This window comes from Anabrus simplex, chromosome 6 (genome assembly GCF_040414725.1).
Source record: "Anabrus simplex isolate iqAnaSimp1 chromosome 6, ASM4041472v1, whole genome shotgun sequence".
NCBI lineage: Eukaryota > Metazoa > Arthropoda > Insecta > Orthoptera > Tettigoniidae > Anabrus > Anabrus simplex.
Genome location: NC_090270.1, coordinates 322,094,130 through 322,115,574, shown reverse-complemented (window position 1 = coordinate 322,115,574; position 21,445 = coordinate 322,094,130). Strand labels below are relative to the sequence as shown.

Genomic DNA, 21,445 nt, shown 5'->3' with positions numbered 1-21,445 from the left:
ATGCATCCATCTGGGAAATTGCTGTTCGTGTGGGACAAAGTGTGTCGGCAGTGCAATGGGTGTGTACAGAATTGTTCACAGAAGGCCATAGAACATGATGAGATGGGTCTGGTCGCACTACCCAGACCCCCCCCCGAGAAGATAGACACCTCATCCAAATGGCACTGCAGGACAGATCTCCATCCTCCTCGGCTCTAGAGTAACAGTGGAACAGTGTAACACACTGTACACTATCAGGAGTGACAGTTCGTTGCTGTTTATTATGGTCTGGGTTACTGGCGCGTCGTCCACTTCTTTACCTACCTTTGACTAATGTGCATACACATGCTAGACTGCAATGGTGTACGGAACGATGTTACTGGGAGTAGGAATGGCAACAGATAGTGTTTTTGAACGAATCCAGGTTCCGTTTGTTTGAAAATGATGGCCGCATTTTGGTTCACCGCAGTAAGCCCAAAAGCCCATATCATATTCTTAATTTAGTTCTGAAGAATTAATTGATAAAGTGTCATACTTATTTAGTTCATCTATAATGGAATTAAAATGCTGTCTTCATAATATACTTCTGCTTCTAAGTATGTCCCACAATGAGCAACAATAGAAGGCAGTTTGGGTTTAGGAAAGGTTATTTCACTGAAGCTCAACTTGTAGGATTCCAGCAAGATACAGCAGATATCCTTGGTTCAGGAGGTCAATTGGACTGTATCACGATTGGTCTGTCTAAGGCATTTGATAGGGTAGATCATGGGAGACTACTGGCAAAAATGAGTGCAATTGGATTTGACAAAAGAGTGACTGAATGGGTGGCTATGTTTCTAGAAAATAGAACTCAGAGAATTAGAGTAGGCAAGGCTTTATCTGTCCCTGTAATAATTAAGAGGGGAATTCCTCAAGGCAGTATTATTGGACCTTTATGTTTTCTTATATATATATCAATGATATCTGTAAAGAAGTGGAATCAGAGATAAGGCTGTTTGCAGATGATGTTATTCTGTACAGAGTAATAAATAAGTTATAAGATTGTGAGCAACTGCAAAATGACCTTGATAATGTTGTGAGATGGACTGTAGGCAATGGTATGATGATAAATGGGGTTAAAAGTCAGGTTGTGAGTTTCACAAATAAGAAACATCCTCTCAGTTTTAATTTCTGCATTGATGGGGTGAAAGTTCCTTTCGGGGATCATTGTAAGTATCTGGGTGTTAATATAAGGAAAGGTCTTCATTTGGGTAATCACATAAATGGGATTGTAAATAAAGGATACACATGGTTATGAGGGTATTTAGGGGTTGTAGTAAGGATGTAAAGGAGAGGGCAAATAAGTCTCTGGTAAGATCCCAAATAGAGTATGGTTCCATTGTATGGGACCCTTACCAGGATTACTTGATTCAAGAACCGGAAAAAAATCCAAAGAAAAGCAGCTCGTGTTGTTCTGGGCGATTTCTGACAAAAGAGTAACGTTACAAAAATATTGCAAAGTTTGGGCTGGGAAGGCTTGGGAGAAAGGAGATGAGCTGCTCGACTAAGTGGTATGTAAATACATAGTATGTTACAAGTGTTATTTTTAATATCCACCAATTCAATACAAAGAGAACTAGTATTTTTCTTTTTTTGCTAGTGGTTTTATGTCACATCGGCACAGATAGGTTTTATGGTGACGATGGGATAGGAAACGCCTAGGAGTTTGAAGGAAGCAGCCATGGCCTTAATTAAGGTACAGCCCCAGCATTTGCGTGGTGTGAAAATTGGAAACCATGGAAAACCAACTTCGGGGCTGCCAACAGTGGGTTTTGAACCCGCTATCTCCTGGATGCAAGCTCACAACCGCACACTCCTAACCGTATGGCCAACTCGCCCGGTAAGAGAACCAGTAAATTAAGAATTAAATCTTATCATAAAAAGTTACGAGGGACATGTTTCGCCCATTTTAAGGGCATCACCAGCCTCAAACTCAAACCTGTAAGGTGAATAATCAGGATCCTGATTGTTCTTACAAATTGTAAAAAGAGGATATCAGTGAAGGTGATTGTCTAACATAAAATTATTAGAATGGCCTTGGTTAAAATCGTAGTATCAAGCTCGATGTCACAAGTTCACAAGATTACACACTCCGGAGTGCTGAGTCAATGCGCCCAAAACCTGTTGAGGGTAGAGCAATAAATAGCTCAATCTTTATAATGAAGAAAAAATGTGTTTCCTTGATAACACTCTCCGGAGCGTTGAGTCAATGTGCCCAAAACCTGTTCATTATACTTCATTATGAAGATTGAGCTGTTTATTGCTCTACCATCAACAGGTTTTGGGCACATTGACTCAGTGCTCCAGAGAGTATAATCCTGTGAACTTGTGCCATGCAGTTTGATACTACAATTCTAACCAAAGACATTCTAATAATTTTATGTTAGACAAACACCTACATTGATATCCTCTTTTTAAGATTTGTAAGAAAAATCAGGATCCTGATTATTCGCCTTACAGGTTTGAGTTTGAGGATGATGATGCCCTTAAAATGGACGAAACATGTCCCTTGTAACTTTTTATGAAGATTTAATACTTAATTTGCTAGTTCTCTTTGTATTGAATCCCCGTCAGGAAGTTGTAAAATTTAAGAAACAAGATTTCCACTTGCGGAGGTGCATATGGCCTTGAGGTTCACTCAGCCTACACCAAAAATGAGTACCAGGTTAATTCCTGGGGGCAAAGGTGGCTGGGCGTAAAGCTAACCATTCTACCCCATCACGTGCCGACGTTAACAATGGTGGAAGGCTTTACCTTCCACTCCTCCAAGGGTCTTCATGGCCTGTACGGAGGTGATTTTGCTTTGCTTTGCTTTGCTTTGCTTTGTATTGAATAGGTGGATATTGAAAATAACACTTGTAACATACCTTGTATTTATGCACATTTCAATACGACCTAACATGAGAATTATAACGTGTAAGTGGTATGTTCCGAGCTGTCAGTGGAGAGATGGCGTGGGGGGACATCAGAAGAAATTTAAGTTTGAGTGGTGCCTTCAAAAGTAGGAAAGATCACAATGTGAAGATAAAGATGCAATTCAAGAGGACAAATTGGGGCAAATATTCATTTATAGGAAGCGAAGTTAGGGATTGGAATAACTTACCAAGGGAGATGTTCAATAAATTTCCAATTTCTTTGCAATCATTTAAGAAAAGGCTAGGAAAACAACATATATGGAATCTGCCACCTGGGCGACCACCCTAAATGCAGATCAGTAGTGATTAATTGATTGAAAGGATCTAGCTGGAAGAGCAAGATTTAATTTTTGGCTTTAAGCAAATCGATTTTTGTTATGGCTTTTAAGAGCACATTTTTCCTGTTTGAAATTAATAATGTCCAATTCAGAACATAAAGTATGCTATGTAACTGATCACATACTCAATCAATCAATCAATCAATCAATCAATCAATCAATCAATCAATCAATCAATCAATCAATCAATCAATCAATCAATCAATCAATCAATCAATCAATCAATCAATCAATCAATCAATCAATCAATCAATCAATCAATCAATCAATCAATCAATCAATCAATCAATCAATCAATCAATCAATCAATCAATCAATCAATCAATCAATCAATCAATCAATCAATCAATCAATCAATCAATCAATCAATCAATCAATCAATCAATCAATCAATCAATCAATCAATCAATCAATCAATCAATCAATCAATCAATCAATCAATCAATACTGATCTGCATTTAGGGCAGTCACCCAGGTGGCAGATTCCCTATCTGTTGCTTTCCTAGCCTTTTCCTAAATGATTTCAGAGAAATTGGAAATTTATTGAACGTCTCCCTTGGTAAGTTATTCCAATCCCTAACTCCCCTTCCTATAAATGAATATTTCCCCCGTTTGTCCTCTTGAATTCAAACTTTATCTTCATATTGTGATCTTTCCTACTTTTATAAACGCCACTCAAACTTATTCGTCTACTAATGTCATTCCATGCCATCCCTCCGCTGACAGCTCGGAACATACCACTTAGTCGAGCAGCTCTTCTTCTTTCTCTCAATTCTTCCCAACCCAAACTTTGCAACATTTTTGTAACACTACTCTTTTGTCGGAAATCACCCAGAACAAATCGAGCTGCTTTTCTTTGGATTTTTTCCAGTTCTTGAATCAGGTAATCCTGGTGAGGGTCCCATACACTGGAACCATACTCTAGTTGGGGTCTTACCAGTGACTTATATGCACTCTCCTTTACATCCTTACTACAACCCCTAAACACCCTCATAACCATGTGCAGAGATCTGTACCCTTTATTTACAATCCCATTTATGTGATTACCCCAATGAAGATCTTTCCTTATATTAACACCTAGATACTTACAATGATCCCCAAAAGGAACTTTCACCCCATCAACGCAGTAATTAAAACTGAGAGGACTTTTCCTATTTGTGAATCTCACAACCTGACTTTTAACCCCGTTTATCAACATACCATTGCCTGCTGTCCATCTCACAACATTTTCGAGGTCACGTTGCAGTTGCTCACAATCTTGTAACTTATTTATCACTCTATAGAGAATAACATCATCCGCAAAAAGCCTTACCTCCGATTCCATTCCTTTACTCATATCATTGATATATATAAGAAAACATAAAGGTCTGATAATACTGCCTTGAGGAATTCCCCTCTTAATTATTACAGGGTCAGATAAAGCTTCACCTACTCTAATTCTCTGAGATCTATTTTCTAGAAATATAGCAACCCATTCAGTCACTCTTTTGTCTAGTCAAATTGCACTCATTTTTGCCAGCAGTCTCCCATGATCCACCCTATCAATCGCGATACAGTCCATTTGACCTCCAGAATCCAAGATATCTGCTATATCTTGCTGGAATCCTAGAAGTTGAGCTTCAGTGGAATAACCTTTCCTAAAACCGAACTGCCTTCTATCGAACCAGTTATTAATTTCACAAACATGTCTAAATAATCAGAAAGAATGCCTTCCCAAAGCTTACATACAATGCATGTCAAACTTACTGGCCTGTAATTTTCAGCTTTATGTCTATCACCCTTTCCTTTATACATAGGAGCTACAATAGCAACTCTCCATTCATCTGGTATAGCTCCTCCAACCAAACAATAATCAGATAAGTACTTCAGATATGGTACTATATCCCAACCCATGTCTTTAGTATATCTCCGGAAATCTGATCAATGCCAGCCGCTTGTCTGGTTTTCAACTTCTGTAACTTATTGTAAATGTCATTGTTATCATATGTAAATTTTATTACTTCTTTGGCCTTAGTCTCCTCCTCTATCTCAACATTATCCTTGTAACCAACAATCTTTACATACTGCTGACTGAATACTTCTACCTTTTGAAGATCCTCACATACACACTCCCCTTGTTCATTAATTATTCCTGGAATGTCCTTCTTGGAACCTGTTTCTGCCTTAAAATACCTATACATCCCCTTCCATTTTTCACTAAAATTTGTATGACTGCCAATTATGCTTGCCATCATCTTATCCTTAGCTGCCTTCTTTGCTAGATTCAATTTTCTAGTAAGTTCCTTCAGTTTTTCCTTACTTCCACAGCCATTGCTAACTCTATTTCTTTCCAGTCTGCACCTCCTTCTTAGTCTCTTTATTTCTCTATTATAATAAGGTGGGTCTTTACCGTTCCTTATATCCTTTAAAGGTACAAACCTCTCTTCACATTCCTCACTAATTGCTTTAAACCCATCCCAGAGTCTGTTTACATTTTTATTTACCGTTTTCCACCGATCATAGTTACTTTTTAAAAACTGGCTCATGCCTGCTTTATCAGCCATATGGCACTGCCTAATAGTCCTACTTTTAAGACCTTCCTTTCTATCACATTTATTTTTAACTACCACAAAAACAGCTTCATGATCACTAATACCATCTATTACTTCAGTTTCCCTATAGAGCTCATCTGGTTTTATCAGCACCACATCCAGGATATTTTTTCCTCTGGTTGGTTGCATCACTTTCTGAATCTGGTGTCCTTCCCATATTAACTTATTTGCCATTTGTTGGTCATGCTTCCTGTCGTTCGCATTTCCTTCCCAATTGACATCTGGCAAATTCAGATCTCCCGCTACAATCACATTTCTTTCCATGTCTTTTCCCACATAGCTGACTAACCTATCAAATAATTGCGAATCCGTGTCAGTGCTACCCTTTCCCGATCTGTACACTCCAAATATATCAAGTTGCCTGTTATCTTTAGAAATGAGCCTTACACCTAGAATTTCATGTGTCTCATCTTTAACTTTTTCGTAGCTTACAAATTCTTCTTTCACCAGAATGAACACTCCCCCTCCCACCTTTCCTATCCTATCTCTACGATACACACTCCAGTGCCGTGAGAAAATTTCTGCATCCATTATATCATTTCTCAGCCATGATTCAACTCCTATTACAATATCTGGTAAATATATATCTATTAAATTACTTAGTTCTATTCCTTTCTTTACAATGCTTCTACAGTTCAACACTAACAATTTTATGTCGTCCGTACTTGATTTCCAGTTCCCTGTTCCCTTATCACCACTCCCTAGGCCATCCCGTTTCCCTGAATGTACCTCCCTATTACCCTTCCAAACAAATTTCCTAACTTATACGTACCACTGCGGTTTAAATGAAGGCCATCTGAGCGCAGATCCCTATCTCTTACCCACCCATTAGGATCTAGAAATTTCACTCCCAGTTTCCCACATACCCATACTCTGTGTGAACCATGTAATATACTATACAAGTTACAAGTATCATGTCTGGAAAATTTACAGAAAGACTTTCTGCTGTTTGAATGTAATTTAAAAAATATTAGAATTAGAAAAAAGAGACAATTTATATATTTATATCAAAAATATGTTTATGTACATAAAAATCTGTTCCATACTAATTATATAGTTATATAAATACCAATATAAATCAATATAAATGAGGGTAAGCTATAGACAACTCAGATTAATAGAATATTAACAGATAATAATGTTTATTCCCTCTGAAATTCATATGTATAAAGTTTAGTATTTGTTGTTATTATCTTTGAGGAAACCTTAGAGAAAGTGTACTGGGCATGTAGCAGTATCCTTTGAGCTCTCAAGAAACTGTTTACACTGTAATATACAGTATAGCTCAAAGTGAGTTAGTGTGAGTTTTCCAAATCTTCCTCAGTTGTGGCAAGTGACCACTTTACTGCTATGTGTAGTACTAGAAACAAAATCTTCAAGTACTAATGATCAGTGGACTAAGTTATCTTTATATTTGCTTTACTGGTCTTTCCAGATGTGTGAACTGTAGATGCCATAGGACCAATATTTGGAATAAATTACTGGTATGTTTTGTTTGTCGCACAGTGTAATTGTGATACATCAGGTGTAATGCTTTAAAGTTTTAAAGTTGTCTGTTAATGCCAAAGAAATTGACTCACCTCGGGCAATCCGCAGGACCCGCATTACCCTGATGATGGTTGGATTTATTGGAATTATCTTGGATTGAACTTCTTCTAACACAATACCAACAATTGAAAGGATAACAATTAGTACATCCAGTTGATTCCACCTAAGAACAGAAAAATTAATTACATTATTTTTAATTATTAATTACTTATGTCAAAATAGCTGTTGATAAGTCAACGTAATTAAAATCATAATCCCAAACAAAGAAACAGCTACTAGTAAGAGATTTCAATTTGTTCTATCCTCTCAGAGAATTTTGACAGATTTCAATATATGAAGGATTTTTTAAAGTATGAACTGTTTGCCAATATAACAGGTGTATGCATAAGTCCTTTCTGGTTTCACTAAGAATGGCACCAGCAAACAGTACACAGCATATAAATTTGACACATACATCAGTTTGTTCATCTGGTATTAACCTACCAACACACACAAGTTGAGTCCGTCAAACACTAGTGTCTGTGTTGTATTGTTCAGTGATCATGTCGACGTTTGTGCCTGAGAAAGAACATTTGCAGCATGGATTGCTTTTCTTATTTAATCAAAAGAAAAGACTGTGGAAAGTCATCATTTGCTAGTAGAAACATATGGTGAACATGCTCCATTGATTAGAACATGTGAGACATAGTTTTGACAAATCGCATCAGCAATAAGACCATGCTTTGTCTCTGGTGGGACCAGAGCGGTATTGTGTATTATGAACTCTTGAAGCCCGGTGAAACCATTCATGTACAATGCTAGCTCCAACAAATGATTAATTTAAATCACATATTGATCGAAAGACAACCGGAATGGGCCAGAAGACATGGCAAAGTGATTCCGTTACACAACAATGTGCCGTCTCACCCAGCGAAACCAGTGAAAGACACCTTCAAGTCGCTTCAATGGGACATCTTTCTGCACCCACTGTACTCCCCCAACCTGACACCATCTGCCTATAACCTCTTTGCATCAACGGGACACGCGCTCACAAAGCAGCACTTCAGCAATTTCGAGGAAGTTGAAAAATGGCTCAACGAATGGTTTGCTGCAAATGACAAGCAGTTTTTCTGACATGGTATTCATAACTTATCTGAAAGATGGACAAACTGTGTAGAAGCCAATGGCCAATATTTTTAATAAACAAAAAATTAATTTTCCTTGAAAATTACAGGTTTTCTTTACCACAAAAACTGGCAAAAACTTGTCCATACACCTGGCATCTTGAAAGCCTTCTTTTCTTTTTTTTTTTTTTTTTTGTTTGCTTTAAACATTTAAGAGAGGTCTAGGTAAACTACTGATAGTGAATCCACTACTTGGATGAATGCAGATCAGTGGTGATTGATTGATTGATTGATTGATTGATCGATTGATTGATTGATTGATTGATTGATTGATTGATTGATTGATTGATTGATTGATTGATTGATTGATTGATCGATCGATCCTGGCATCCCTTGCATACAAACAGTTATCATTCATAGTCACATTGGCTGTATGTGCATATTGTGTGTTATAGAAATGTTTAAAATAATAGAGTGGCCAATGAAGTGTGAAATAGGATCAGTTATCAAGTCCCTAACAGCAAGAAATGTGACACCAGCAGAGAATCATCAACAGATCTGTGAAGTAAGCACCTCAGTACTTTGAGTGCTTGTAAGTTATTCAAAGATGATAGGAAGAACTTACATGATAACCCATTCTTGGGCTGGCAGTTCATAATCACCGAAGATGTCATGCATGTTCATGCAAACTCTCATTGAATCTTTGGTTGGCAACAATTGAATCATCACCCTTACAGACTTGACTTTAGTCCTTGTGAATCATTTCTTACTGCATCTGAAGAGTTCCTTGGAAACAAACACTGGCCTTCTTCACAAGTGACAGACTTCCATGGCAAGGGTCTGCAATAAATGACCACATGCTGTGTGTGTATAAGTCTCTGGTAAGACCACAATTAGAATTTCCAGTGTATGAGATGCACACCAGGATTACCTGATACATGAACTGGAAAAGATCCGAATGAAAGCAGCATGATTTGTTCTGGGTGATTTCCAACAAAAGAGTATCAGTATGAAAAAGTTGTAAACTTTGGGTTGGAAAGACTTGTGAGTAAGGAGACGAGCTGCTTCCATAAGTGGTATGTTCCAAGCTTTCAGTGGAGAGATAGCATAGAATGACATAAGTAGATGAATAAGCCTGAGTGGAGCTCTGAGAGGTAGCAAAGATCATAATATAAAGATAAAATAGAATTCAAGAGGGCAAACATTCATTTATAGGAAGAGGAATTGAAGACCTAACATTCTAAAGGGCCTAAGTGCCAAAAAATTTTAAGAGATAATCATAAAAACACTACCTAATGCTCCAATCAAATCGTTTTGTCTATCTGTGTGACAAACCCATCATTAAATCACTTATACAACCAAGCAAGGTGTTAAACAGTGATATCTCTTAGAAATTACAATTTTAAAATGAAAATTGCCAGAAGGGCTATGACTAATTAATTCTTCATTCTTCAGGGACATTGTTTTATCTATGACAGGGATTGTCACTCACCTGGTCACCTGTGCTGGCACCTCCTTATGAAATTGTTATTTACTTTCAGAAGTTACTCAGCACTGTTTGACTTGATTTCAGCTCTTATATACCCTTTAAGCTCATTTATAAAGTGAGGGTTTCTTCCATGCATAAAAGTTGCATGGTGATAAGTCTGAGCTTCGCAGTGAGCCACATGCACTTACCTACATAATTCTTGCACTGAAAATTTGATGCAATTTTGTCCTGGATACTTCAGCGGTCTCAGCAATGTTGCAATTCACAAATTTCATATATAGGTCTGTATTGATACAATTTAATTAAGAACTTATATTTGGTTTAATGATCCATCTAATCAATACACTTTGCTTTACACTTTACAAATGAGAATACACTTAATCTTAAAATATTTTATGCGTACTTAAAATTTTAAGATTATGTGTATTCTCACTTATAAAGTGTAAAGTGTAGTGTATTGATTATATGGATCATTAAACCGAATATTAGTTGTTAATTAGTCTTCGCAGCTTTGGAATCTTGTTAAAACTATGCTGACAAGTACTCCAATTCAGCTTATCGAAGATCTCATTCAATTAACGCTCACTGTTAACTCTTTCCAGTCTAACTGCGAGCATAGCTCGCAGTGGCCGAAATTACGCTCAGGCCACGCTGCAGGCATAGCCCGTAGTAAGCTTTGACAATTCACTAAAAATCGAGAACGAGCTATGCATGCATTCTGGTGGTTAGATCATGTTTCTTCATGTATTAGTTACGAGAGTATTTAAGCAGATGGCACTATTATATGTCTAAGTCAGAGAATTTACAAAATTTTCGATCAGCATGCACCAGTAGATGTTGTCACTCAGTGAGCTCTAAGACATGGCTTCTCGCGGCAAACATGTGCTTGACGAAAGTTATATTTTCGATATTTTATGATATATTATAAGTTTATGCGCAAATAAACACGTTATTGACATATGAATTTGAAACAACGTCTTACATTTCATTATGATTGGAGTTCGTTTTACGGCCTAGCGCATGTTCCCGCGTATTTCAAATTTGCGTGAATACGTAAGATTGTCCACATATTAGTAAAGTTGTCTGTTTAGAAGGCTGTATTTTCTCTTTCTCAGAAGTCTTTTGTGGTAAATGGAACAATATTTTTACATTTGAGTAATTTTTGACAAAATTTATCAATAAAAATAAAACGTCATAAGAGCTTCCATTTTCATTATTGTAATTATTATTATTATTATTATTATTATTATTATTATTATTATTATTATTATTATTATTGATAAATTATTATTTTTATATCGTACTCATTATTGTTGCTGTTTTGTAATTGCAATGAACATTTTATATTAGCAAAATAGGGTAAATATAACAGTATTTAAGAAAACTGTACTTGCTTACTTATCCGTCAGACCTTTCTTCCATTCGCCAAACATGGTATAATATATAAACAATTTTAAAATCTCAAGTGATCATTGACATAATACAAACAGCGTTTTCAAAACTAGATGCTCAAACAAGCACAAAGGAAAAAGAATCATGCAAATATCTCCTACAGGTACAGAGATATGATGTTTTAAATATCCTTCAAAATGCCCAGTCCAGAACGTTTATTAGGGATATTAAGACCCAGACTGGAATGAGTTAATTGAGCCCTCAGTATGATGTTTCTGATACTTTTTTACAAGGCTTCATGAACAAGTGCTTTTTATATATTCTTCTTTGTGATTTTTGGTTATGTTTGTGTTTTTTACATTATGACAAGTTGAAACCTTTCAAGATCAATTCTTTCTTATGGACTTTTAGTGTGGTGTTTTTTTCTAGAGTAATGAGCATCTACAAATAAGAGATTGGAATAGTTACAGACCCAAGATGAGATCTCAAAGGCACTAGTCAAAAGGACAGCCAGCTACAGGCCATGGGAAAAACAGCATGGCTATATGTGGGGAAAGCGAAAAAGAAACAAGTGCAGAAAACGTAAAAGGTTTCCTGGAGAGAAAGGGAATCCTAGGACAAAGAGAATGTGAAGAATTAGTGAAGCGCGGGGAAGGCAAGTCTTTCAAAGTAGGTATACCATTTCAATTCTTAGAATTAACCTCAGTGCCACAGTTCTGGTTGGAAGGAATCCTAGTAAGACGATTTAGTTTCTTTCGAGGACAGAGAAGGACCAAAGAACCTACTTTCAACTAACACTAAAATGCTAAGAATCATACTATGGAATGCAGAGGGACTGAAGAATGCTCTAAAATATATATCTGAATTGACAATAAAAAGTTTGGATGTACTTATAGCAACAGAAACATTTATACTAGAACCTAATGACATTTCTGAATTTTATGGGATCATACGCTTGCCAAGCCAACAAAAGGCAGATCTGAAGGGGGAGTATCCTGCTTCCTCAGGTACTCAGCAGGAAAACTACAAGAGACTTATAAAGAAGAAAACATGGTCATAATGCAGACATCGATGTTAACAACAATAGTGGGAATATATATGAATCTGGATAAATCTGCAGATGACATTATTGAGAAAATATCAACTGGACTTACTAGAGTAAACAAGGACTTCAACAGTATTGTCGCCGGTGACTTAAACTGTAGGACTGACAAACCCAGCCAAATAACAGAAACAGTGGAAGAGTTTCTACTAGAGGAAGGTTTCACACTAGTCAACAAGAGGAAAGAGAAAACTTACTTTGGACATAACGGCTCTAGTGCCATCAACCTCGTATTCTTCAAGGGTAAAGAAATAATCATCCACAGACAAGAAGGGCTTTGGAAATTGGGTGATTCCCTCTTGAGGAAACACATACCAATAGCAATAGATATAACTATATCACATCCATCACAATCGATGATGATATTTGATAACAAATGGCATAAAGCCATCAAGAAGATTGGACAAAGACAAATTAAATAAAATGAGCAGTGTGAAAGCGGAAGAGCTCGTCTCAGAAGAGAAGATAAATGAAGCACTTGAGCTAAACACGAAGATGATACTAAAAGTAACTGAACCAAATTCAGTCAGGAGAGCTCAAAGGTGGCTTGACGCAGAATGTCACAAAAAGAGAAAGGAAACTCTAGCTGCGCTAGATACGACAAGAACCTCACAATCAGAGAGAGACCATCAAATATATATCTCCCAAAGAAAAGAATACAGGATACTTTTAAGAAGAAGAAAGACAATTTAATTGAACAAGAAACCCAGAAGATGGCAGAAAAAGCAAGAAATGATCCCTTCGTGGTGCTAAGAAAGAAAACAGCTTCAAAAGCCAGAGAAATTCCACTTAATAAACGGGAGCCTCACTTTCAAACAATTTTGAACAAATCGGAGGAGGACGTAGCTTTTATCAAGGATAGAAGGGAATTAGAAGAACCTACAAAGACCGTAGATGATAAAAGAAAATCAACAAGACCTGGGGAAGTAGCGGACATCATAAGAAGAACGAAAAACCGTAAGGCACCGGGACCAGACAAAATTTGTATTGAACACATCAAGGACTCTCTAGAGATGCTACTACCAATGTGGACCAATATCTTCAATATTTGCTTGGACAGGGGTATTTCTGACGCATGGAAGAAATCACTCATTAAAGTGCTATATAAAGGTAAGGGTGACACAAGTGACCCTAATGCATATAGAGGAGTAGTGCTAGAAAACAACCTCTTTAAGATATATATGAAGATAGTCCTCCTCTGCGAACCATGTGACCTTGCCGTGGTGGGGAGGCTTGCGTGTCCCAATGATGCAGATAGCTGAGCCGCAGGTGCAACCATATCAGATGGGTATCTGTTGAGAGACCAGACTAACGAATGGTTCATCGAAAGGGGGGTAGCAGCCTTTCGGTAGTTACAAGGGCGGCAGTCTAGATGATTGACTGATACGGCCTTGTAATAATACTCAACATGGCTTAGCTGTGTTGATACTGCTACACGGCTGAAAGCAACGGGAAACTACAGCCGTAACTACCTCCCGAGGACGTGCAGCTCTCTCTGTATGAATGATGTACTGATGATGGCTTCCTCCCGGGTAAAATATTCCGGAGGTAAACTAGTCCCCCATTCGGATCTCCGGGTGGGGACTACACGAGAGGGGGCGATCATCAGGAAGATGAATACTGACATTCTGTGAGTCGGAGCGTGGAATGTTAGAAGTTTGAATCGTTGTGGTAGGTTAGAGAATCTGAAAAGGGAGATGGATAGGCTAAAATTAGATGTAGTTGGTATAAGTGAAGTACGTTGGCAGGAAGAACAGGATTTTTGGTCTGGCGACTACCGAATTATCAACACGAAATCAAACAGGGGAAATGCAGGAGTTGGTTTAATAATGAATAAGAAAATAGGGCAGCGGGTAAGCTACTACGACCAGCATAGTGAAAGAATTATTGTCGTCAAGATAGACACCAAACCAATGCCCCCCACAATAGTGCAGGTCTATATGCCTACTAGTTCAACGGATGATGAAGAAATTGAAAGAATATATGAGGAGATAGAAGATTTAATACAATATGTAAAAGGTGATGAGAATCTAATTGTGATGGGAGACTGGAATGCAGTGGTAGGCCAAGGAAGAGAAGGTAGTACAGTAGGAGAGTTTGGATTGGGACAAAGGAACGAAAGAGGAAGTCGGTTGGTTGAATTCTGCACTGATCATAATTTAGTCCTTGCCAATACTTGGTTCAAACACCACAAACGACGGCTGTATACGTGGACGAGACCTGGAGACACTGGAAGGTATCAAATAGACTTCATTATGATTAGGCAGAGATTCAGAAACAAGGTGTTGGATTGCAAAACTTTCCCAGGAGCAGACGTGGACTCTGACCACAACTTGTTGGTCATGAAATGCCATCTGAAGTTGAAGAAATTGAAGAAAGGAAAGAATGCAAAAAGATGGGATCTAGACAAGTTGAAAGAAAAGAGTGTGAGGGATTGTTTCAAGGAACATGTTGCACAAGGACTAAACTAAAAGGCTGAAGGAAACACTATAGAGGAAGAGTGGAGAGTCATGAAAAATGAAGTCAGTAGGGCTGCCGAAGAAATGTTAGGAAGGAAGAAAAGATCAACTAAGAATCAGTGGATAACTCAGGAGATACTAGACCTGATTGATGAACGACGAAAATACAAGAACGCTAGAAATGAAGAGGGCAGAAAAGAATACAGGCGATTAAAGAATCAAGTGGATAGAAAGTGCAAGGTAGCTAAGGAAGAATGGCTGAAGGAGAAGTGCAAGGATGTCGAAGGCTGTGTGGTCCTGGGAAAGGTAGATGCTGCATACAGGAAAATCAAGGAAACCTTTCGAGAAAGGAAATCTAGGTGCATGAATATTAAGAGCTCAGATGTAAAGCCACTTCTAGGGAAAGAAGACAAAGCAGAAAGATGGCAGGAGCATATCCAACAGTTGTATCAAGGTAAAGATGTAGATAATTTGGTTCTGGAACATGAAGAGGCTGTTGATGCTGATGAAATGGGAGACCCAATTTTGAGGTCAGAGTTTGACAGAGCTGTGAGTGACCTAAATAGGAACAAGGCACCTGGAATTGATGATATTCCCTCTGAATTACTGACTGCCTTAGGAGAAACCAGCATGGCAAGGTTATTTCATTTAATGTGCAAGATATATGAGACAGGAGAAGTCCCATCCGATTTTCGGCAGAATGTTGTTATACCTATTCCCAAGAAAGCCGGTGCTGACATGTGTGAAAACTACCGCACCATTAGTTTAGTATCTCATTCCTGCAAAATTTTAACACGTATTATTTACAGAAGAATGGAAAAACAAGTTGAAGCTGAGTTGGGAGAAGATCAATTTGGCTTCAGAAAAAATGTAGGAACACGTGAAGCAATCCTGACTTTACGTCTGATCTTAGAGGATCGAATCAAGAAGGACAAGCCCACGTACATGGCATTCGTAGATCTAGAAAAGGCATTCGATAATGTTGATTGGACCAAGCTATTTATGATTCTGAAGATGATAGGGATCAGATACCGAGAACGAAGAATTATCTACAATCTGTATAAAAATCAATCTGCAGTGATAAGAATCGAGGGCTTTGAAAAAGAAGCAGCAATCCAGAAAGGAGTGAGGCAAGGCTGCAGTTTGTCCCCTCTCCTTTTCAATGTTTACATAGAACAGGCAGTAAAGCAAATCAAAGAGAAATTTGGAAAGGGAATCACAGTCCAAGGAGAGGAAATCAAAACCTTGAGATTTGCCGATGATATTGTTATTTTATCTGAGACTGCAGAAGATCTCGAGAAGTTGCTGAATGGTATTTTTTTTTTTTTTTTTGCTAGCGGCTTTACGTCGCACCGACACAGATAGGTCTTATGGCGACGATGGGATAGGAAAGGCCTAGGAGTTGGAAGGAAGTGGCCGTGGCCTTAATTAAGGTACAGCCCCAGCATTTGCCTGGTGTGAAAATGGGAAACCACGGAAAACCATCTTCAGGGCTGCCGATAGTGGGATTCGAACCTACTATCTCCCGGATGCAAGCTCACAGCCGCGCGCCTCTACGCGCACGGCCAACTCGCCCGGTGCTGAATGGTATGGATGAAGTCTTGGGTAAGGAGTACAAGATGAAAATAAATAAGTCCAAAACAAAAGTAATGGAGTGCAGTCGAATGAAGGCAGGTGATGTAGGAAATATTAGATTAGGAAATGAAGTCTTAAAGGAAGTAGATGAATATTGTTACTTGGGTAGTAAAATAACTAACGATGGCAGAAGTAAGGAGGACATAAAATGCAGACTAGCACAAGCAAGGAAGAGCTTTCTTAAGAAAAGAAATTTGCTCACTTCAAACATTGATATCGGAATTAGAAAGATGTTTTTGAAGACTTTCGTGTGGAGCGTGGCATTGTATGGAAGTGAAACATGGACGACAACTAGCTCAGAAAGGAAGAGAATAGAAGCTTTTGAAATGTGGTGTTACAGAAGAATGCTGAAGGTGAGATGGATAGATAGAATCACAAATGAAGAGATACTGAATCGAATTGGTGAGAGGAAATCGATTTGGCTAAATTTGATGAGAAGAAGAGATAGAATGATAGGACACATCTTAAGACACCCAGGACTTGTTCAGTTGGTTTTTGAAGGAAGTATAAGTGGTAAGAACGGTAGGGGTAGACCAAGGTATGAATATGACAAGCAGATTAGAGCAGATGTAGGATGCAATAATTACGTAGAAATGAAAAGGTTAGCACAGGATAGGGTGGCATGGAGGGCTACATCAAACCAGTCTATGGACTGATGACTCGAACAACAACATGAAGATAGTTAGGTTGTGAGTTTCACAAATAGGAAAAGTCCTCTCAGAAGTCACAATTCCAGAATGTCAATTTGGTTTTACTAAAGGGAAATCAGCTGTACATGCAGTCCAATACCTGTTGGGAGTTTTTTTTTTTTTTTTTTTTTTTTTTTTGCTAGTTGCTTTACGTCGCACCGACACAGATAGGTCTTATGGCGACAATGGGATAGGAAAGGCCTAGGAGTTGGAAGGAAGCGGCCATGGCCTTAATTAAGGTACAGCCCCAGCATTTGCCTGGTGTGAAAATGGGAAACCACGGAAAACCATCTTCAGGGATGCCGACAGTGGGGCTCGAACCCACGATCTCCCGGATGCAAGCTCACAGCCGCGTGCCTCTACACTCACGACCAACTCGCCCGGTGTTGGGAGAAGTACAAGAAGCACTAAGAATATCCAAAGGGTAATATTTCACTGCATTCATAGACTACCTCGACGGGAAATTACTGAGACAAAAAGTCAAGGATACGATTGGCATAGAGCATCCATGTATTAGAAGACGTTCTTCAATATAACTACATTGAAATTGATGATGGTGTCTGAAGATCGAAGAATATTACACAGACCAATGGAGTCCTACAGGGTGACCCCATTAGTCCGTTGTTGTTCAACATAATGACAGCAGACATCGTTGAGATACTCAAAGGATAGAAGACAACCACGTTAATCTTGTATGCGGACGACATGGTCTTAGGCTCGACCAACCAAGAAGAGCTGCAGGAAACCTTGATGGAACTTGAGACATGGGTACAGAAAAACCATCTTTCAATCAGTATGCAGAAAACACATCAGATGATTTTCAGAAAGGGAGGGAGAATATTGTAAAACAACATACTGACTCTCTGCAACAAACCTCTAACGACAGTCATAGTTTCAAATATTTGGGTGTAACCCTTCAAACGACAGCAAGCTCCTTCTGGTGTCACATCCAGGATAGGACAGCAGAGTCCACGAAAGCAATTTTAGGGGTAAGGAACATTGCAGTACTATCACTGAAGACAGATATCCTGGATTCAGGAGGCCAAATGAACTGCATTGCGACTGACCTATCTAAGGTATTTGATAGGAAGATCAAGGAAGACTACTGGCAAAAATGAGTGCTATTGGACTAGAAAAAAGAGTGACTGAATTGGTGGCTATATTTCTAGAAAATAGAACTCAGAGAATCAGAGTAGGCAAAGCTTTATCTGACCGTGTAATAATTAAGAGGGGAATTCCTCAAGGCAGTATTATTGGACCTTTATGTTTTCTTATATATATCAATGATATGTGTAAAGAAGTGGAATCAGAGATAAGGCTGTTTGCAGATGATGTTATTCTGTACAGAGTAATAAATAAGTTACAAGATTGTGAGCGGCTGCAGAGTGACCTCGATAGTGTTGTGAGATGGAGAGTGGGCAATGGTATGATGATAAATGGGGATAAAAGTCAGGTTGTGAGTTTCGCAAATAGGAAAAGTCCTCTCAGTTTTAATTACTGCGTTGATGGGGTGAACGTTCCTTTTGGGGATCATTGTAAGTACCTAGGTGTTAATATAGGAAAAGACCTTAATTGGGGTAATCACATAAATATGATTGTTAATAAAGGGTACAGATCTCTGCACATGGTTATGAGGGTATTTAGGGGTTGTAGCAAGGGTGTAAAGGAGAGGGCGTATAAGTCTCTGGTAAGACCCCAACTAGAGTATGGTTCCAGTGTATGGGACCCTCACCAGAATTACTTGATTCAAGAACTGGAAAAAATCCAAGGAAAAGCAGCTCGATTTGTTCTGGGTGATTTCCAGAAAAAAAAAAGTTGCATTACAAAAATGTTGCAAAATTTGGGCTGGGAAGACTTGGGAGAAAGGAGATGAGCTGCTCGATTAAGTGGTAAGTTTTGAGCTGTTAGTGGAGAGATGGTGTGGGAGGACGTCAGTAGATGAATAAGTTTGAGTGGTGTCTTTAAAAGTAGGAAAGATCACAATATGAAGATAAAGTTGGAATTCAAGAGGAAAAATTGGGGCAAATATTCGTTTATAGGAAGGGGAGTTAGGGATTGGAATAACTTACCAAGGGAGATGTTCAATAATTTTCCAATTTCTTTGCGATCATTTAAGAAAAGCCTAGGAAAACAACAGATAGGGATTCTGCCACCTGGGCGACTGCCCTAAATGCAGATCAGTAGTGATTGATGATTGATTGAGAGCCATGAGACTTTTTGATACGATGATATCACCCATAGTTACCTACGGTATGGAACTAATATGGGAAAAACTGACCATCACTGACATAGGTCGCCTAGAAAAGGTTAAAGCTCGTTTCCTAAAACATGCCCTTAGGGTGCGCCATCTAGACTTGTTTACGTACTTGCCAAGGAAACTTCTTTTATGGAGTATCTAACACTACGTCTGCCTTCTACTGAGGCATCCAACAAACTACTGGAATGTAGGAGGACGAAGAGAACAGAGATAGATATTAACTTCTATGGAACATCAGTGATGATCGACCGCAACTGGACAAAGAGGAACCAAGAGCAAAGGCATACCATTACGAGACTGGCCATTCGTGGATTTGTGAGAATAAGCTATTACATTCGCAGAAAGAAAGGTGTGTGTGTGTGAATTATGCAAACAGAGATGTACTGTGTATCACATAACAGTATGTCAGATGAGGACAAAATCTTTGTCTGATTACAGCAGTGAAAACTAATCCCTTTTAGGGAAATAATTTCATTTTTCATTATGATTGTTTATTGTACTCTGAATCAGGTCTCCATGAGTGTTAAATTATGTTTGGTTTGTAACTAATGCTCTTTCGATTGTACCTTAATAAAATTAATTTTTTCTAGAGCATTTCTATATATTTTTCAAGACAAGAAGGCCCAATAGAGGCAAAACATGTATCTTTAATTGTGTTTTTAATCAACATTTGTATACTGACCAAGGTGGATTATTGAAATTACATCATTTCTTCAAATATCATCTGTTGGCATATGAATGAATCACTTACAGTTGACCTATGGGGCTGATGACCTATATCTTAGGCTCCTTTAAACAACGATCAGTTGACCTATAACAGAGCCCTTTTAGTGCATATTCACTTATGAATGTACCAGCAATAGGCTCACTAAAATGAAATCTGGAAAAGTGGTGCTTAGTCTCTTTAAAATGTTAGATCTACAATTAGGAATTGGAGTAATTTGATAAATTTCCAAGTTTTTTGAAATCATTTAAGAAGAGGTTATGTAAATGGTTGATAGATAATCTGCCACCTTGGCAACAACTGTAAATGCAGATCAGTGATGGTTGAATGATTAAAATGTTTAAGCAACATTGAAACCCATGAGCAAAAGTAGCAGACCTTACATAGAAACTAACCAAAAGTAAATTACCCCAAAATATTCATAGTTCATGTTATTTTGCAAAAAAATTCTTACTTAAAAAATATCCCTTGTAAATTATCCAGCATGATGTAAAATAGAATAGATCTATATTACTTAAATCATGAATTTCCAGGTGTCCTTTATCTAAAATATGTATGGATGGAGAGAGAGAAATACAATTAAATACCTATTTCGAGTATTATATATCAATTATGCAGGAAAGCTATATAAATGAAGGTTTGAAATCTTACCTGTCTTTTAAATAAAGGAGTAGTCCTAAAGCTACCAACTTCATAATTGCTTCTAAAATAAAAACAGCAGTGAAAAAATAGTTGAAAATCTTCAGAGCATATTGAAGGGCCTAGAAAAACAGAAGATCATTTTCATTAGTAATTTATTTGATGCCATTTACAGTGAATTAAAACACTGAATTATAATACAATTTCATACAGCTACAATGTAAGATAATTCAGCACTTTTGAAATAACCAATCTTAATACAGTATTTACGAAGCATTGGAGGAGTTTAATCCCATCCTACATTGGACGATTGTTGTTGCTGCTTCATTATAGGAGCTATTCTGTGTGTATGTGTCAGAGATAATTGAGATTCAAGAGTAGAGTAAAGTACGTAATCAAGGAAGCTTAACACTAGAAAGTCCATACTGGTCATTTTGACTGGAAAGAATGTGTCATTAACTACGTAAAACAGCAAACTGAACTAAACCCCATGGCACAACAGCCTTGAAGGGCCATGGTCTACCAAGTGACTGCTGCTCCTCCTAA

General features: G+C 38.0%; 1 protein-coding gene across 1 annotated transcript in view; it reads right to left on the bottom strand.

Annotated features, from left to right (window-relative positions):
* Ca-alpha1T (Ca[2+]-channel protein alpha[[1]] subunit T) overlaps window positions 1-21,445 on the bottom strand; it is a 614,336-nt gene that overhangs the window by 32,166 nt on the left and 560,725 nt on the right. Inside the window, exons 33-34 of the mRNA XM_068228299.1 lie at window positions 20,912-21,021; window positions 7,443-7,573 (exon numbers count right to left, since the gene is read on the bottom strand). Coding sequence (XP_068084400.1) covers window positions 7,443-7,573; window positions 20,912-21,021 — 241 coding nt within the window. The remainder of the gene's footprint in view (window positions 1-7,442; window positions 7,574-20,911; window positions 21,022-21,445) is intronic.